This window comes from Aquarana catesbeiana, linkage group LG02 (genome assembly GCF_042186555.1).
Source record: "Aquarana catesbeiana isolate 2022-GZ linkage group LG02, ASM4218655v1, whole genome shotgun sequence".
NCBI lineage: Eukaryota > Metazoa > Chordata > Amphibia > Anura > Ranidae > Aquarana > Aquarana catesbeiana.
The window spans coordinates 7,256,832-7,276,060 of NC_133325.1; the positions used below are offsets into that span (position 1 = coordinate 7,256,832).

Below are 19,229 nucleotides of genomic sequence, written 5' to 3' on the forward strand. Positions count from 1 at the left end.
CCTGTTAACCTTGTTATCCATCATACAATTAAATTGAAAACATTTTGCGATAGCACACAATCAAGACCCCTCACAACAACAATTTTGGGGGATCGAGAAATATAAGGGTTCATGGAGAGGGAGTCACAAAATCAGAAATATAAGTCAAAGGGAGTCATTTTGGATACATACTCTACGTACACTTACACCCAGAGGAATGAACGTAGAGTTCGACTTAAACTGTTTTTTAAGTAATTTTTAATATTTTTAATATTTTCAATTATTAACTATTGATAACTTTGGAACTATTATTATTATTATTATTATTATTATTATTTTTAATAATTTTTAATAATTTTTAATGTTTAACAATTTGCAATGGTTTCTTGATAAGTCTTGATAATTATTGAATATATCTCCTTACTTGTATATTTTTATCAGAAGAAGATATTCATGTTAACTAGTAAACATTGACACATACTCATTCTACTTTAAGTTCAATTTTAACTTCAATTTAACTTCCATCATAATAGAGGTAATCACACGCTGGCAAAATAGCAGCAACCACAAGAAAATGGCCGACACATAATGTTGGAAATACTTTTATATTAGGTCCATACACCAATATAACAGTTTTAAAGTTTATCAGTACTTCCCTTGTGCTAACCGGATTGATTAATACCATATAAGTTTAAGGATAGCATAGTTTTAATCATACACACTAGCTAGCATTGTCTAGTCTGACCCTCCAAAATATGGTCGCCGTTCCACACAAATTGCCACCTGCAAGATGGCCGCGATAATAGGAATACATCCGACCACAACAAAAATGGCCGCTAAGACATTTCCGGAAACTCAATATAAATGACATCCCTCTCTGGCCAATCCGGTTCCCCAGATGAAGTCACGAGCGGTGACGTAACGCGTAGGGCGTGGCAGAGAGCAGACGTAACCGGAAGTCAGTAAGGAGGCGCCTCGGACGCCGCTCCAGATATTCTCATGCTGTATATGCTGTTTTAAAAAGTTTTTAATGTAAGAGACCACCCTTATTACTTAATAAATAGTACTTTGTTCAATATACTACACCATTGGAGGCTTCTCTCTCTCCCTTCACTGTCTATTCCACCGGATTGGTGGAGCCCTAGGTGGGCAACCCCTCCTTCCCCCTCCCCCCTCCTCTCTATTTTTATAGGCAAGTGTACTCCGGGAGGATAATCCAACCATTAGAGACACATCACCCGGATTATCAATGAACCACACCACACAGAACCTTCCAAAGCAGACATTTGATGCTTATATTTGCTTCTTTAAGGTGAGAGGTTAGAGAGCCCGGGTTTACCGGAGCCTCCCATTAAAAGATCACCACCTGAATCGTCCCACATACTTAATCCCAGCTACAGTTACACACCATTATGAACTTTTTATTTAAGAAGAGAACATTATGAACTTTCTATTTATGAAGAGTATCTGTGTCACCAGCACACTTGGATTATTTTGCTGAATATTGTGTGTATTTATTCACATTGGTGCTTATTCACAGTTGATATTTACATTTCTACAGTCACTATAGCTGCACTTTTAAGGTCACATTATCGTCACCCATTTATGTGATAGATTTGAAGCGCAAAGTCCCTTTACTGTCTTTATTCTGTGGAGTGTAGTGTGAACACTTTTGACTTTGCTGCAGTCCTTAGAGACATCATCACTATACATGCACGTGAACAATTTTACACATATTTTAATTTGTTTTGTTTATTCATCTATTCACTTCAATCTTATTTTAGATTTAGACACATTCCTTCACTCTATATAGCGCGAGGGACACCATCACATTTATTTTGTCACAATAATAATAGGAACACATGACTAATACTTACTTTTTAGAAGCACTTTCTTGATCCTTCTGTACTGATCTTGCTCCCTCAATTTCAGGTCTGACCAGCGTTTCCTCAATTGCACCTTGGATCGTCGTACCTCAAAATTCCTGTACTGACTCTTCACAACTTTAGACATGATCTTGGCCTTTCTAATATTTGGGTTTAGGTAAGGTCCATACTTCCCATCATGGTCGGCCCGGTTCAAGATGTCCATCATCTCCACCATCTCTACAAAGGACATATTTGAGGCCCTAAATCTCCTGCGGAATCGGGACGTTTCTTGCTCCGGGCTTTCCTCCTCGTTACTGCTATTATGCACCTGCTGTGTCACCGCCATGTTCCTCTCCCACTGCGATGAAAGAGAAGGGGCAGGGAAGATTCTGGAAAGAACGTCATGGGCGGGCGACGCGGGCGGAGTTTCACGCATGCGCAGTGTATATAAAGCTAACACGCGTGTGTCGCATGTACGATCTGTGAGTGGAGGAAGTGACGATCGTGATAACGAAGGTAACATTTGAACTTGGGACATCAGTGGCCTATACTGATTAGAGATTGAGGCCTATGTTGGGATAAGATTAGGAGCGTTTAGCCTGATATTTAGTGTTTTTGTCTTGTGTTCTGTCTTGCAGAAAATATGAAACAATTCAAAGACCCGGAATTCATGGGCCAATTCATCGACAAATACAGGGATATGAAAAATTTGATTTGATTTAAGAAACAAACCAGCTAGGAAGGCATCGCTGGAGAAACTGCTGCAATATGTGAAGATGCAGGTTTCCGAGGCAGACATCGAGTTTGTGGAGAGGAAAATTGGTAGCTTGAGAAGCACGTATAGGAAGGAGCTTAAAAGGTTCCAGGCTTCCATGAGATCAGGAGCAGCAGCAGAGGACATGTATGTACCCAGTCTGTGGTACTACAACAGGATGCGGTTTCTGGAAGACCAGATGGAAGCCAGGGAATCACTTTCTATACTTCCATCCACCCTTCCCTCAACCCCAGCTGAGACTTCCGAGGACCAACCTCCTGAACCACTGGCTGTCAGTTCTCTATGCAGTGGAGGGGGGAGATCAGCAGCTCTGTGGTGCCCGCGGCATCTCCCTCCCATTAGCAGGAAAGCGTTATCATAATGGGGGATTTTAATTATCCAGACATAGACTGGGTGGAGGGAACCGCGCATTCATCTAAGGCTCGCCAGTTCCTAAATGTCTTGCAGGACAATTTCATGGGTCAGATGGTAGACACACCAACTAGAAATAAAGCGTTACTGGATCTACTGATTACCAACAATAATGACCTGATCACGGATGTGGAAATACTGGGCAATTTAAGAAACAGCGATCAGTTTCAGTATAAATCACACAAAAAGGAAACATAAGGGGAATACAAAGACACTGAATTTCAAAACTTCCCTAAATTACGAACCTTGCTAGAAGATATAAATAGGGATAAAATCTTAGAAAACAAAGAAAACGGAGGAGAGATGGGTTTGCTTTCAGAGCATATTAAATAAGGGCATTAGCCAATGTATCCCAATGGGAAATAAATATAAAAGAGCGAACAAAAGTCTGGATGGCTTAACTCCAATGTAAAAATGTATATAAAAGCAAAGAAGGCCTTCATAATATACAAGGCTGAGAGATCATAAGGAACATTAATAAATCCCCGTGACCTGATGGCTTGCATCCAAGGGTACTTAGGGAACTCAGTCAAGAAATTGCCAGACCATTGTTCCTAATTTTTACTGACAGTCTACTGACTGGCATGGTACCAGCTGATTGGAGAAAAACCAATGTAGCACCAATATTTAAAAAGGGCCCAAAATACATCCCTGGGAATTACAGACCAGTTAGCCTAACATCAATAGTATGTAAACTCTTGGAGAGGATGATAAGGGACTATATACAAGATTTTAGTAATGAGAACTGTATCATTAGCAGTAATTAGCATGGATTCATGAAGATTTGATATTGCCAAACCAGGATGGGGTAAACAGTTCAATCTCTGTATTTGCAGACGATACTAAGCTAAGCAGGGAAATAACTTCTCCGCAGGATGTGGAAACCTTGCAAGAAGATCTGAACAAATTAATGGGGTGGCAACTACATGGCAAATGAGGTTCAATGTAGAAAAATGTCAAATAATGCATTTGGGTGGCAAAAATCTGAATGCAATCTATAGACTGGGGGGAGAACCTCTGGGGGAATCTAGGATGAAAAAGGACATGGGGGTCGTCACCTTGAGGAACCAAATTCATTTCACATCCATCACCTCCCACCTACAGCTTCTGAAGTTTTTTTTTTTTTGGCTCTCTGTGTCCCTGCTGGGGAGACTCACCCTCTCTCTTCATCTTATGAAGGAAAATTCAACATTTTGGAGTTGATATCAGAGCAAGGGGTAGAGGGAAAACCACCACTAAGGACAAATTTTTTGGTAGCAACTGCCCAGGAGAGGATTTCCTTCACTTCCTGTCGTGTCTCTGGATCAGGAAGTGAAATCTTCCCAATGGCACACAGGCAGCAAGAAATACCCTTTTAGGGGTTTTTAACCCTCCTCTACACCAACTAGATTACAAAAACAATTGATTTTGCCTTTACATACACTTTAACAACTTCAGCCCCAGAAAAATTTGCCCCCTTCCTGACCAGACCATTTTTTGCGATAAAGCACTGCGTCGCTTTAACTGACAATTGCGCGGTCATGCGACGTTGCACCCAAGAAAATGGACGTCCTTTTTTTCTCCACAAATAGATCTTTCTTTTGGTGATATTTGCTCACCTCTGCGGTTTTTATTTTTGCGCAATAAACAAAAAAGTGTGACAATTTTGAGAAAAAAAACACAACATTTTGTACTTTTTTTTCCTATAATAAATATAAAAAAATGTAAACAAACAAATTTCTTCATCAGTTTAGGCCGATAAGTTTTGTGTATTCTTCTACATATTTTTGATTAAAAAAAATCGCAATAAGCGTATATTGATTTGATTTGGTTTGGCCTTTGCTTTCATGAACAATCAATGTAGGGGGGGTTCATTTAGTCCCACTTAAGGACCAAGCCTCGTTTTGAGATTTTGGTGTTTACAAGTTTAAACTTTTTTTTTGCTATGTATATGTACAGGAGCCAGTCGGCAAGTGGTTAACAGGGTGCCCCTATTATTGCGTTCCCAATCAGCTGGCTAAGTGCTCCCATGTCCTCCAGTACCATGGGGTCAGAGACTTACTGCGGCACACCAGGCCCAGCAAACACCTTCCAACACTGGGAGCCTCAACCCTCCATGGCTGCTCCTTGTCCCTCAGCAGAGGTCAAATCATAATTCTCATTTGACCAGAAGAGGTAAACAATATTCGACCAATATAGAAAATACCCTAATACTGCTCTGATTCACTTACTAGTGTGTGGAGATGAGCCGAACACCCCCCGGTTCAGTTCTCAGCAGAACATTCAAACAGGCAAAAAATTTGTTTGAACACCAATAAAGTCTATGGGACACAAACGTGAAAAATCAAAAAGGCTAATTTTAAAGGCATATATGTTTGGGGACCCGGGTCCTGCCCCAGGGTTTTTCGTGAGCAGTGATTTTAAGAATGCTTAAAGTGAAACAATAAGAATTAAATATTCCTTTAAATATCCTGCCTGGGGGGTGTCTATAGTATGCCTGTAAAGTGGCGCAGTTTTCCCGTGTTTAGAACAATACCACAGCAAAATCTCATTTCTAAAGGAAAAAAGTCATTTAAAACTACTCGTGGCTGTAATGAATTGTCGGGTCTCAACAATATAGATGAACATCATTGAAAAAAAACGCATGAGTTCCCCCCCTCCATGAGTCCATTACAAGGCCCTTTGGGTCTGGTATGGATATTAGGGAAAACCCCACACCCAAATTTTAAAAAAAAAATGATGTGGGGGTCCCCTAGGCCCCCAGGCACTATATACTCTGAACATCAGTATATATACTATACGGCCTACCCTATATACTCTGCAGAAAATTGGGCCTTAGGTGTTGGTGGTGCCAGAACACTGTAAGCCATCAAAGATATTCTTGTTGGGCGCAGGTATGGGCCCTGCGTTGAAATATTATATCAAAAATTTTAATTACATGCCCCTGTTAAACAGGAGCAGAAAAATTGGGCCTTGGATGGTGGTGCCACAACACTGTAACCCCTCACAGATATTCTTGTTGGGAGCAGGAACAGGCCCTGCTGTGAAATATTTGATAAAAAATTTTAATTTTATGCCCCTGTTAAACAGGGGCAGACAAATTTGGCCTTGGGTGGTGGTGGTGCCCTAAACCAAAAATATTATTGGAAGCTAGCATCATCAATATTGAGGATGAATAGGATAGTCAGCATAGGCAGTCTTCAAGGGACCCCAACAGAGCCTGTGGACTATCAACAGAGCCTGTGGACTCTTGATCCGTTACAAACCCTCCAGCAGCACTGAATGTGCATTCAGAAAGCACGCTGGATGCAGGACAGGCCAAGAGCTTAATTGAATATTGAGCAAGTTCTGGCCAGTGGTCCATCCCCAAGACCCAGTACCCAGTGGATGTTCTGTTGGAAAGGTTTACAAGTCTGCTCTTGCCCTTAGATATTCCTGCACCATGTAATGCAGACGCTGGCAATGGTTTCTTGAACAGATCAGACCTTAGCGCCGAGGACTGAAAAATTGTTTAAAGACATCAGTCAGCTGGCCACCTTTTCCCCCGCTCTTCCTCTGACCGAACGAAGCCTCAGCAACACGTTGTCAAGCACCAGGAAGTTGTAACCTCCCAGGGTCTGGAAATGCATTGCACAAACTTTTCTTCAAGTTCTTCTGAAGATGTTTCATCCTCTGCTCCCTCTGCGAAGGCAGGATGAGTTCTGCAACCTTACCCTTGTAATGTGGATCAAGAAGGGTTGCCAGCTGTTATATTCTTAATATCTAAATTTTAATTGGCTTTATTAATAAGAATATGCATTTTCCATATTTGTGTGAATGATAGGACTTTGAGCTAGTGATATTCAAATGGCCATTCATTGACTGAAAATGCAGGTCAAGACCCTGTCAGAATTTGATGGATTTTGTAAATAATATATGTTTTGGTTGGAAATTTTCCTATGTAAAAGAAATTCTCTGTTTGATTTATGCGTTTATGTTTTAAGAGGTCTGATGTTTAGTTTGAACGTCTATCTCACATATATCTGGTTTCATGTTTACAAGGTTTGGTTCAGTTAAAAACAGATGTTGCTCTCTGTTAGAAGGTGGAGAAAAAGGGAGTGTATGGGAGGGATTTGTGTTTGGGCGCGAATTTGAAAGACTGAGTTCATATAGACACAAGGAATCCAGTCTTCGGGCTCACTCTACACACACAGCTCACTCTCTTTACACACACATCCTGCTTCCAAGACACATCTCTGTTACATTTCCTGCCTCCAAGCCACACACAGCTTTCCTATGCACACAGAATTACTTCCAAGACACAAGAGGTTAATCGGCCATTTTTAAAACACCAAGACAAAGGAAGCACATGTCTAATGACTCTAAGAACTTTTTCAGATCTTTGAAACAAATGAACTATATTTGAACATTCTTTTGCATATATGAAACAACACTAATTCTGAATATGAATGTACTATTTTTGTAAGTATTTTCCAAGTTTATATGTGTACAATAAAACACACGGTTTTGATTTAAGCTGACTCAAGCAGAAATAATTCCAAAATTCGTCTTACGAGAATCATCATTATTGAAGGCTTTTTATACAATATTAAGCCATTTATTTTATTGGCGGACGCCAGCCAGTTTCAATCGTCAGAAGTTTTTGCCACATTCTTCCGTTGAACAGAGGGGAGAAATGTGATGAACAGAAAACTTTGCAATTATTGAAAGAACCTAGAAGAATCGTTCGATTGACGTGTTTGATTGCGTGAAGACCAGAGTATTTTGGATCAGAAGTCTTGACAGACGGTTTAATTAGAGTCCAGCGGAAAACGGAAAAGTTTTATATTCGGTGAGTACCAAAATATGGAATTTATAAATGTTATAGCTGACGAAAGTAAGTTAGAATTTGAAGGTTTAGCCAGCTATATTTCAGACACTAAGTTATGGCAATCAATGTATAATCAATGCCTACAGGCAAATAAAGAAATTGAGGAGAATAGATTTTCATTAGCTAAATCTAAGAAGAAATTAAGCAATGTGATGAAATTAGTGACAGTCTTCAATGCAATGGTTTTTGATATGCCAGGAAAACAAAGGCAAAGTGTAACAGAAATTGCACAAACACAGGAGAATTTACATATTGAACAATTAATGATTGAAAAAGATGCATTAGAACATAAAATGAATACATTATTGGAATCGGTTAAAGAAAAAGAAAGTTGTATTACTTTTTTAACTCAGAAAGAAATTGAACAAGAGAATGTTATCTGTTTGCTTAAAACGCAATTATTGCAAGCTCAGTCTTCTGCACATGCTCAGTGTTTAGCTTATGAACACGTGACAAAGTCAGAGGCGAGGGATAATGATGCTGACTCTGGATTTGACACAGTGGAGTCATTAGAGGAGGTTAATGTTTCCTCAGACAATGAAAGCGTGAAGTCTGTTGATTTGAATAATAGTAATATTCAACAGAAATGTAAATTTTCATCGCCATATACTCAAAGAAAGGTATATGCAAAAAAAACAACTCTTAAATGTTTAGTTTGCAAAAGAGAGGGTCACATAGCTAGGTTTTGTGTGATGGCTAATAATAATGATATACAAAAGAGGTTGTATTATCCAAAAACAATGCCAAGGCGCTATGAAGTGTATTCTGTGCGCTGGTGTAGTAATTTGAGGTATAGAGGCCATAATAATCAAACTAATTTCCCTTTTAAGACCCAAATGCAAAGATTGCAAACTGCAAATAGTCCATTAAGACAGGAAAGGTATCACTATGTATCGTATAACACTGTGAAAAACAATGTTAGCAGTCCTTAAATGAACTGCATGGATGGTAAGGATTTTCTGGTTATTGATTCTTTGCTATGGATAATAAGGTTATGATTTGAGGTTCAGAGATTTGGTTTTTATCTGATATATTTTTAGTATTTTCAAGGATAATCCTTTGGATTATTAATTTTTTATTAATTTTTCACAGTTATGATTATTATGATTTTAATTTTTCATTTTTTGTTCAGATGGAACATTGAGAGGTTTAGTTCATCTGATAAGGGGGTAATTAACAGTTTTGTACTCAATTAGTAAAGGATGCAGATTTGTATGGAGAATTAGTGATTTTAACCTGAATATGGTCAAAATTATGTTGTGGAAAAAACAAATATAAGATTTTCCTTCGTTTTCAGAGGTTTAAAAGGTAAATCAATCTTTTCTTCCTCATCGGATGGTATAAGATCTATATTTTTGTTAATGATAACTAGATCTAATATCATGACTTAGATGGATTTTCTATATTTTAATGTACCACAACACCTACAGGTGGAATTCACTAAATTTAATTATGACAGTTTAGATCACTTTGGTAAGCAAAAATTGCTTGAAATTCTTAAAGAGAAATTCTATTGGGACAAATTGGTAAAGACAGTAGACAGAGTAATTAAATCTTGTCTAATCTGTGTACTAAGATATTTTAATTACGGATAGGATATTGATTAATTATGTTTTTCTAGTTTGGGGTATACTAGCAAACCTCAGTAGTGACAGAGGATTCCATTTATAGATAAAATCATGCAGGTAATGTGTAAAATCTTGGGAATAGGACAGAGATTTCATGTATCATATCATTCACAGTTTGCAGGTACAGTTTTTTCAGTTACGGAGTATTCTTCATTTGATTTAATGACAGGAAGAATTATTCTGTCACTTGTGTTTCACAATGAACGTTTGGTTGGCAGTAGACAACAAGGATTGTTAGTGTCCCTCTGAAGTGTATTTTACTGCAATGCTTGTGATTTGAGTAGGGATATTAGGATGTTATTTAAAGGTATTGAATGTCATTCAGAAAATGATATTTCTTTTTGGTATTTTGTGCTCCTTTTGCATAACAGTGTTTTGGTTATAGATGATACAGGACAATTTGAACAGAATGGTGTTACATGCAGTTACTTGTATGAAAAATGGTCCCTCCACACATTTTTATGTTTGAGTTAAAAGATCATAATTTCTTTATTTTACAATATTCCTTGTTTAGGAGATTATTAAGAGACAATTTGTATATATACTGATATGTAGTATTTGTTTTAGAAGTTTAAAGAAACTTGTATTGTATAAGTTAAATGGTTACTCACAGAGCACACAGCCCGACCCTTAGGAATTTGAGAGTGATGTGACACCCTCCTTTTTAAAAAGGAGGGGGGGACTACTCATTGAGAGTCTGCATCTGTGGGACTACAAGACAAAAAAGAACCTTTCTGAATAAGAAAGGAGGGGGTTTGTTTTTTAGGAGTAGAATGCCTGTAACAGAGTTTTTTGGCAGACATGCATTCCAGCAGATGTTGCAACAGACACTCACTCCAGTATACACAAGACACATATACAGCATGAAAACTGTTGTTACATTCACACACACACATATCTGATTCTTGTAACATTTTGTTATTTTATTATTAAAACCAAAATTATCTTTTATTCAAGATAAACGGTTTATCAAGATTGATAATTAAGAATGGAAAGATTTATTTAAATAAAAAATTAGATGTTGTTAGCACAAGTTTATACAGAAAAAAATGGTGATTAAAGAGTTGTCATGTGTAAGGTCACACCCAGAGATGGTGAGATACACGTCACAGGCGGAACTAAAGGTTCAGGAGAAGTGGACCATGGCAAAGTAATTGGGAAGGTCCATTTGACATCTTGGATGTTCAAGGGACAATGGTATTAGTTCAAGGACTTCTCAATTTAGTGAAAAAGCATGTATAAATAAAAATGTAGGTATAACAAATGTAATATTCTAAGATAAATGATGCTGCTTTTATTTTTCCTAGGAATGAATTATATTTCATTAACCTGGAGGAATCATGGATTCCAAAAAAGGAAGAAAAGATGTCAGTTCAACAAAAGAAAGTGTTAAAGAGAGAAGATTTATCATCATCGCAGGATTCATCTTTTCCCTAGTGACAATTGTATCTGTGGTAAAATATATCACAAACTGTTCCAGCTATGCAGAGGTTAACAGGATTGAAGAATTACACAACAAAGTCATTACATTATTCAGAGACAAAAGAGATCTAGACACTGATATCAATATAGATGATAAAAATGATAAAAACATTAATATCAATAGAAAGGACAAAAATGAGAGAGTTATTGATATCAATGCATTTGATAAGAATCATGATTTTAGATACGTTGATATTGATACAGCTGAAGATTTGTATGGATATGTTTGTGTAGGTCAGGGATATGATAGCTGTCTGCAATTGTATTTCATTCATAGCAATAATATCGAAATCAACGTTAAAATAGAATCCAAAACAAATTTTGTTAAAATGCAGGGATCTTATAGGTTAAACAACAGAACCCGGAACTTTTGAATGTAATATTTTGGGAAGGAGTTTTTGGTCAGTATTTGTAAAAGGTAACAATCTTTGAACATTTTTGAAGATAATGATAGTTTGCATTTGATATGTAAAACAGAAATATATGTACCTCAAGATTCATTGGTAATTTGGAAAAGGAACAATGAATTTTTGGGAAGTTTTCTTCACAATTCTACTATGATAATTCATAAAGGAATTTATGGTAGTGTGAATTGGATCAATAATACATTTGTTTATCAACAAATGAGAGTATCTTTGAATGATACTGGTATATATGAATGTTGCATATCAATAGTAAATTATCCAATGAAATGTGCGAAGGGAAGTGTTGTTGTAAGGTCTCCTAGGAAAACTCCATGTGTTGGTAAGAAAAGTGTCTCAGCAAATCCATTTCAGATTAACCATTTCCAATCCAGAACTCTTTTGAGAGAGGGAAAGTTTGTCATTATATTGTGGAACTTTAATGTTTCAGAATGGAAAATTTCTACAAGGTTTCCACAATGTCAAGGACATTTGGTTAATATGGAATTGGGTATTGAAAGATGGTTTGGAATTAATAATAGAAATCATAACAGAAATAAGCGTGGTATTGTTGAAGGTATTTTAGGAGGGATTGGCACAATTGGGAGTATTACTAATAGTATGGACATTAATACTTTAAAGTCTGATCTTAAGACAGCTGGTTTAGTGGGTAGTAACGGGATTAAAATACAGAGGAATTTAAATGAAATTTTAGAAAATATGGTTATTAAAACAGCTAATATAATGGGTCCATCTATTTTACATCTTCAAAATATTACTCTTGATTTAATGTTAAGTGAACAACATTCTCATATTGCCAGAGCATGTTTAGAGATCCAGACTGAATATTCCACTAATTTTAAAATAATTGCACAAGCATTTCAGAGTGGAATAACCCCTCTTGGCATTTTACAGAATTTATCCAGAGAATATGTATATGCTATAAATCATACAGATTTATGGGTAAATAAATGGATAGGATGTAAACAGGATGTTTGTTATAGCTCTTCTATGATTCCAATAGCAGGACAAGAACACATTTTGGTTCCAATCACTGTCTTGGGATTACCCGTCAGCAATACACAATTATTGTATTATAAATTACAGTATACAGATTTTGCATTTAACAATGAAAATTCTGAATTAGAACAATTAGATCTGTCATCATGTTTACAATTTCAGTCTAAAGTTATCTGTTTACCTAATCAAGATAAAAGTATTTTTCATTCTTGTTATCATAATCATACATTGTGTTCAGCAAGAATAGAAAAAGTTGAAACAATTTCTGAATTAGTTACTCGTATAGATAAAAAGAAGGTTTGCTTCCAGATCATGTCAGATACAGAAAGGGTTAAAACTTTTTTCTCTTCTTGTACAAATACAGAAAACCTAAATCAAGGCTTGTATTGTACAGAAGGAGACATTGTAGCAATAAGTATTAATGGGTTTAGAACAAATTTAACAAATATGCTTATGAAAATATAAGTGCTCTTCCCACACAATATAATATATCTCAGATAGATGAATTTCCTTGGGAAGAATGGGCAAATGTAATTCATAAGGATAAAGGTTTATTGATAGCTTTGGCTAAGGAACTTCAGAATGCAGAAATATTGTTTAAACATGAACAAGGTAATTTGCAAGAGATATCTCATCAATGGTCAGAACTTTCAGGAAGTAATTGGTGGAAAAAATTCAGTAATAGTGTATCAATTTGGGGAAAAACTTCAATAACCTCAGCAGCAGGAAATATTTTATCACATCCTATAGTTATTCTTTTTATTATTATTATGTTATTCATTATATTCCAGTTATGTTTGATGTTTAGAATGAAAAAATTATATTATCAAATTAGAAATGAAATCAAGAAAGGAGATGATTTACTGCAAAATAAGCTTAAGAGAAAGATGGGTTTTGGTATTGCAAATTCGGTTGGTGATGGAAATACATTTGGAGTTATTGGATCAAAGTCTGAATGAATGGGACATGGGTGCTATGAATGAATTTTAAAATCTTGAAAATATGATTGTTATTCATATTTCAGAGGGGAATGTTATATTCTTAATATCTAAATTTTAATTGGCTTTATTAATAAGAATATGCATTTTCCATATTTGTGTGAATGATATGACTTTGAGCTAGTGATATTCAAATGGCCATTCATTGACTGAAAATGCAGGTCAAGACCCTGTCAGAATTTGATGGATTTTGTAAATAATATATGTATGGGTTGAAAATCTTCCTATGTAACCGATACTCTGTTTGATTTATGCGTTTATGTTTTAAGAGGTCTGATGTTTAGTTTGAACGTCTATCTCACATATATCTGGTTTCATGTTTAAAAGGTTTGGTTCAGTTAAAAACAGATGTTGCTCTCTGTTAGAAGGTGGAGAAAAAGGGAGTGTATGGGAGGGATTTGTGTTTGGGCGCGAATTTGAAAGACTGAGTTCATATAGACACAAGGAATCCAGTCTTCGGGCTCACTCTACACACACAGCTCACTCTCTTTACACACACATCCTGCTTCCAAGACACATCTCTGTTACATTTCCTGCCTCCAAGCCACACACAGCTTTCCTATGCACACAGAATTACTTCCAAGACACAAGAGGTTAATCGGCCATTTTTAAAACACCAAGACAAAGGAAGCACATGTCTAATGACTCTAAGAACTTTTTCAGATCTTTGAAACAAATGAACTATATTTGAACATTCTTTTGCATATATGAAACAACACTAATTCTGAATATGAATGTACTATTTTTGTAAGTATTTTCCAAGTTTATGTGTGTACAATAAAACACACGGTTTTGATTTAAGCTGACTCAAGCAGAAATAATTCCAAAATTCGTCTCACGAGAATCATCATTATTGAAGGCTTTTTATACAATATTAAGCCATTTATTTCACCAGCCAGTAATTATCCCTCTACTTGATACCACAAATCCTAGGGTCCTTTCGCAGGCTTTGCAGAATCAGGGAGGCCATGCAGCCTAAGTTTGCAGAGGCATTCGATCATGAGTCCTCTGGGTCACTAAGGATCACATGATCCATAACTACCTCCTCCGAGCCACGTACAACTCCTTGTTGTTGACTGCTGCTGAGTGTTATCCTCCACGTCCATGCTGATACAATCCTCCTCCTCTTCTTCCTGGCGGGCCCGCGGGAATGCTATCTGGATAAAGGGGGCCTTGAGAGGTAAGGAAATCCTCCTCTTCCTCCCGCTGTTCTGCCTCAAGTGCCCTGTCCATTATTCCATGCAGCGTGTGCTCCAACAGGAAGACTAGAGGGACAGTGTCACTGATGCATGCATTGTTGCTGCTCACCATCCTCGTGGCTTCCTCAAATGGTGACAGAACAGTGCATGCATCCTTGATCAGTAGCCACTGGCATGGCGAAAAGAAGCCAAGCTCCCCTGACCCTGATCTGGTGCCATACTCGCACAGGTACTCATTGATGGCTCTCTGCTGCATGTGCAGCCGCTGCAGCATTGTCAACATTGAGTTCCACCTGGTGGGCATGTCACAAAAGAGGCGGTTGGTGGGCAGGTTGCATTCTTTTTGAATGTCAGCCAACCGAGCACTGGCATTGTATGACCGGCGGAAATGACCACAGACTTTTCAGTTTATCATGAAATATATATTTGAAATCTAGCACACTATTATTTGTTTTTATTTGTTTTTATATGTGGTGCCAGAACACATTTTAAATAGCTGCAGCTGTTTTTCATTTATATAATTAGCCTTATTATAATTTTTAGTTGTATTCATATCAGCTCTTTAGTAATCATATTTTAAACCTTGTAAAAGTAGCCATGTCTTCATCACGGATCTGTACATAGTTTGTACAGAGAGCAGAGCTGTGGGAGAGGCCCAGAAGGCTCCACCCACTACAAGCTACCTGCAGAAAATGACAGGAGGGGGCGGAGACACAACCAGTCACCCTACACAAAGGGAGAGAGCAGAGCTGTAGGAGGGGCCCAGCAGGCTCCACCCACTACAGACAACTACAGGAGGGGCGGAGACACAACCAGTCACTCTGCACAAAGTGAGAGAGCAGAGCTGTGGGAGGGGCCCAGCAGGCTCCACCCACTACAGAAAACTACAGGAGGGGCGGAGACACAACCAGTCACTCTGCACAAAGTGAGAGAGCAGAGCTGTGGGAGGGGCCCAGCAGGCTCCACCCACTACAGAAAACTACAGGAGGGGCGGAGACACAACCAGTCACCCTGCACAAAGTGAGAGAGCAGAGCTGTGGGAGGGGCCCAGCAGGCTCCACCCACTACAGAAAACTACAGGAGGGGCGGAGACACAACCAGTCACCCTGCACAAAATGAGAGAGCAGAGCTGTGGGAGGGGCCCAGCAGGCTCCATCCACTACAAAAAACTCATCAACTCGGTCTTGACCAGGTATGTGATAGGTACGAAGTATGTAATGCATACCATAGTATGTACAGTGGTCAGTAAAATGTAACATTCTACATGGTGTATAGGGTTCAGGGGTTAGGCGTATGCAACGTACAGCATAGCATATAGAGTGCAGGAGTCAGATGTATGTAACAAACAGCACAGGTTAGGGGTATACAATGTACAACACCCCATGTATAGAGCAGTATGTAATGTTCTGTTTTTATATAGGGGGTCAATGGGTAAGTAGGAGAATAAATGTGTCATTGGGTTACTTACCTGAGTGATGAGAGCAGATCCTCCATGTCCTTTGCTGCTGGCTCTGATTACCAAGTGAATTCAGTGACGGTACTATGCAGGCATTGTAGGGTGGAGATCAGTCAGCCTGCAGAAATCTGGGCGTCAGTGACCCTGGACACTACATAGGAAATCCGGGGCTTGTGCTTCAGATAACCAGATCTACCGACACCCCTGACTCCCCTTGCAGTGTAGAAGAATTTGGGCGAACAGTACTGATTTCAGAGAAGGACAATTTGTTGTTTAATGAAAGTGTATTGTCTGGTGACAAACAACATGATGAGTACGGCTTGGAAAGGACAAACCTTAAAATAAATAATTTCAGTTTTTTTTAAACTTATAAAATAGAAATAGGAATATTAAAAACAACCCAACAATGTCTTTTAATCAGTTCATAATACAAGTGGTTTGCATACACAGAGTCTCATCTTTTGTACAAGACTGAAGGACTGTTGTGTGTTAACTATTAATTCTGGTCCCATTTTGGAACTTGCATAGTTTTTATTGCAATTTCTTCAGCACGGACTCTTATAAAACACATAAAATCCACTTTAATGATGGATTTAATTCTGTTCCGAATTTGTTTGGTTCTCAGACCGTACACAATAGGGTTAATTAGAGGTGGCAGCACCAGGTGGACATTGGCCAACAAGATGTGAATGTGAATTGGGACATCTTTCCCAAGGCGGTAGACCACCGAGGAGACGACAATAGGAACGTAGAGTAAAAGGATGGCACAAATATGAGATGCACATGTACCGAGGGCCTTATACCGGGCTTCTGTTGAGTCCAGTCGGAAAACAGCCTGAAGAATCAAGACGTAGGATAAGATGATGAGGCTCAAGTCTAGCCCCACAATAACCATGGCCACCGCAAGGCCATAGATACTGTTGAAGGTGGTATCAGTGCAGGCCAACCTGACAACAGCCATGTGCTCACAGTAGGAATGGTGGATGACATTGGTGGAGCAGAAGGGTAGTCTTTTCATAAGGAACGGTAATGAAATTGTTAGTGCAACAGCTCTACCGATGGCCAACAGTCCAATGTTGGTAATGAGCAATTTTGTTAATATTGAATTATATCTTAAGGGCTGACAAATAGCAATATATCGATCAAAGGACATGGCTAGGAGTAGTGCAGACTCCGTTGCAATAAAGGTATGGAGGAAGAACATTTGTGTGAGACAGGCCTCAAAGTAAATCTCGTGGATGCCGAACCAAAGGATCCCCAACATCTTGGGTGTGGTGGAGTTGAACAGGACCAGGTCAATAGCAGACAACATACAGAGAAAGAAGTACATGGGTTCATGGAGACTCCGGTCTATCTTAATGATGAAAAGAAGAGTGAAGTTTCCAATAACAGATGTCACATAGACTATGGTGAACATGAAGGCAATGTAAAAGTAAGACCGCTCCAGACCCGGGAAGCCTAATAGGATGAAATGGGTTGGAAACTGGTTTGAAGAGTTGGCTCCAGGCATGTCTTATCTTCAGTACATGGAAAAATTCTGGCTTCTGTCACAAACGGAAAACAATTGATAACTGTATAATTCTACATAGGTTTACATGAACGGCAGAAGAGAAAAGTAAACCCAAATTACCAAAGTGGTCTATTCTTCCACCCAAAATTTCCATGTTCTTTTCCCTGATGCCGCGTACACACGGTCGGACTTTTCGTCTACAAAAGTCCGACAGCCTGTCCGACAGACTTCCGGCGGACTTTCGGCGGACTTGCAGCAGACTTTCTAACGAACGGACTTGCCTACACACGACCACACAAAAGTCTGACGGATTCGTACGTGATGACATACACCGGACTAAAATAAGGAAGTTCATAGCCAGTAGCCAATAGCTGCCCTAGCATGGGTTTTTGTCCGTCGGACTAGCACACAGACGAGCGGATTTCGGGGTCCGTCGTAGTTACGACGTAAAGATTTGAAGCATGTTTCAAATCTAAAGTCCATCAGATTTGAGGCTGAAAAAGTCTGCTGAAAGTCCGGAGAAGCCCACACACGATCGGATTACCAGCCAGCTTTAGTCCGTCGGCGTCCGTTGGACTTTTGTAGACGAAAAGTCCGACCGTGTGTACGCCCCATTATTGTACATAGATCTGTTTCTGGCACCTTATAAAGGTGATATATTTGTAGTTATATGATGGGTAAGGTGAGGAATTTAGTTAAAGGCTAAAGAGTAGGTTGAGGTTAAGTCAATTAAACTGTCTATAGCTACTTTCTATGTAGGATGGACAGGGAACGGTCATATCAGGGACAGACACCAGAAAAGAAACCTCCAAATGGAGGAAGAACATTTGTTTAAGGCAGGCCTCAAAGTAAATCTTGTGGTCGTTGAGCCAAAGGATCTTGGACATTGTGGAGTTGGACAGGACCATGGTATTGTACATTGTTAGTGTGTGATTATGCAATCATTGCTTTTATTTCTGATATGTCACAGTGCAGTAAAGTTTTCTACTATTAAATTAGTGTCCGCCACCCATTGCTGTGATAAACGAGGCACAGATTGAAGCTGTCCTTGTGGGCATGACCTATATGTGTCCAACTGATTGTAGCAATCCAGGATTTACATAAAATGAAATGGCTCATCTCACAACCCAACACTTGAAGGCCCGGTTATAATTTGAATATTGGCTGTGGGGAACTCCTTAATACTGGTGTAATGCTACCCCCTGCAGGAGCCACTGGTAATAGCTACTTCATCCCTAATAGTACTGAGGCTTCCCACCATTACAAGCCCAAATGATGCACTCCAGCTCCAATAACACAGTCTAGGGGATGTCTTTTTGAAATAAATTGCTTAAAGAACTTTAAACAGGAGAGGGATTGGGGCATGAGATACTTCAAAATGCTGTACAATAACAAGAGGACATTCTTTTCTAGGCTTCCTCTCCAAGATTCTTCTGAGGACAGGGGAATGACCATTTTTCTGAGATGCTATGCATGCTGTCTCACTGTCCACAGCTAGCATCGGAACTTATATCTCAAAAGCACACCGTCACCAGGGATCACAAGTCAGGATCAGTACTCACGAGTCCCCAGGACAGCTACCTCCTTCCAGACACAGTCCAGCGAGGGAGACAATACTTCTCCAGACAAGATTCCTTATGGTGAAGTCTTAAA

The 19,229-nt window shown here is 38.7% G+C and overlaps 2 protein-coding genes and 1 pseudogene across 2 annotated transcripts in view; 1 reads left to right on the forward strand and 2 right to left on the reverse strand.

Annotated features, from left to right (window-relative positions):
- Nucleotides 1-19,229, reverse strand: part of LOC141126579 (uncharacterized) — a 927,381-nt gene that overhangs the window by 798,809 nt on the left and 109,343 nt on the right. The gene's annotated exons all lie outside the window — the stretch shown is intronic.
- The window catches only part of LOC141126578 (uncharacterized), a 1,610,887-nt pseudogene that overhangs the window by 478,282 nt on the left and 1,113,376 nt on the right, over nt 1-19,229 (forward strand).
- Nucleotides 16,563-17,576, reverse strand: LOC141129560 (olfactory receptor 52K2-like). Its single transcript, XM_073617657.1, has one exon. It carries the CDS (start codon nt 17,574-17,576, stop codon nt 16,563-16,565), a length of 1,014 nt encoding a protein of 337 aa, XP_073473758.1.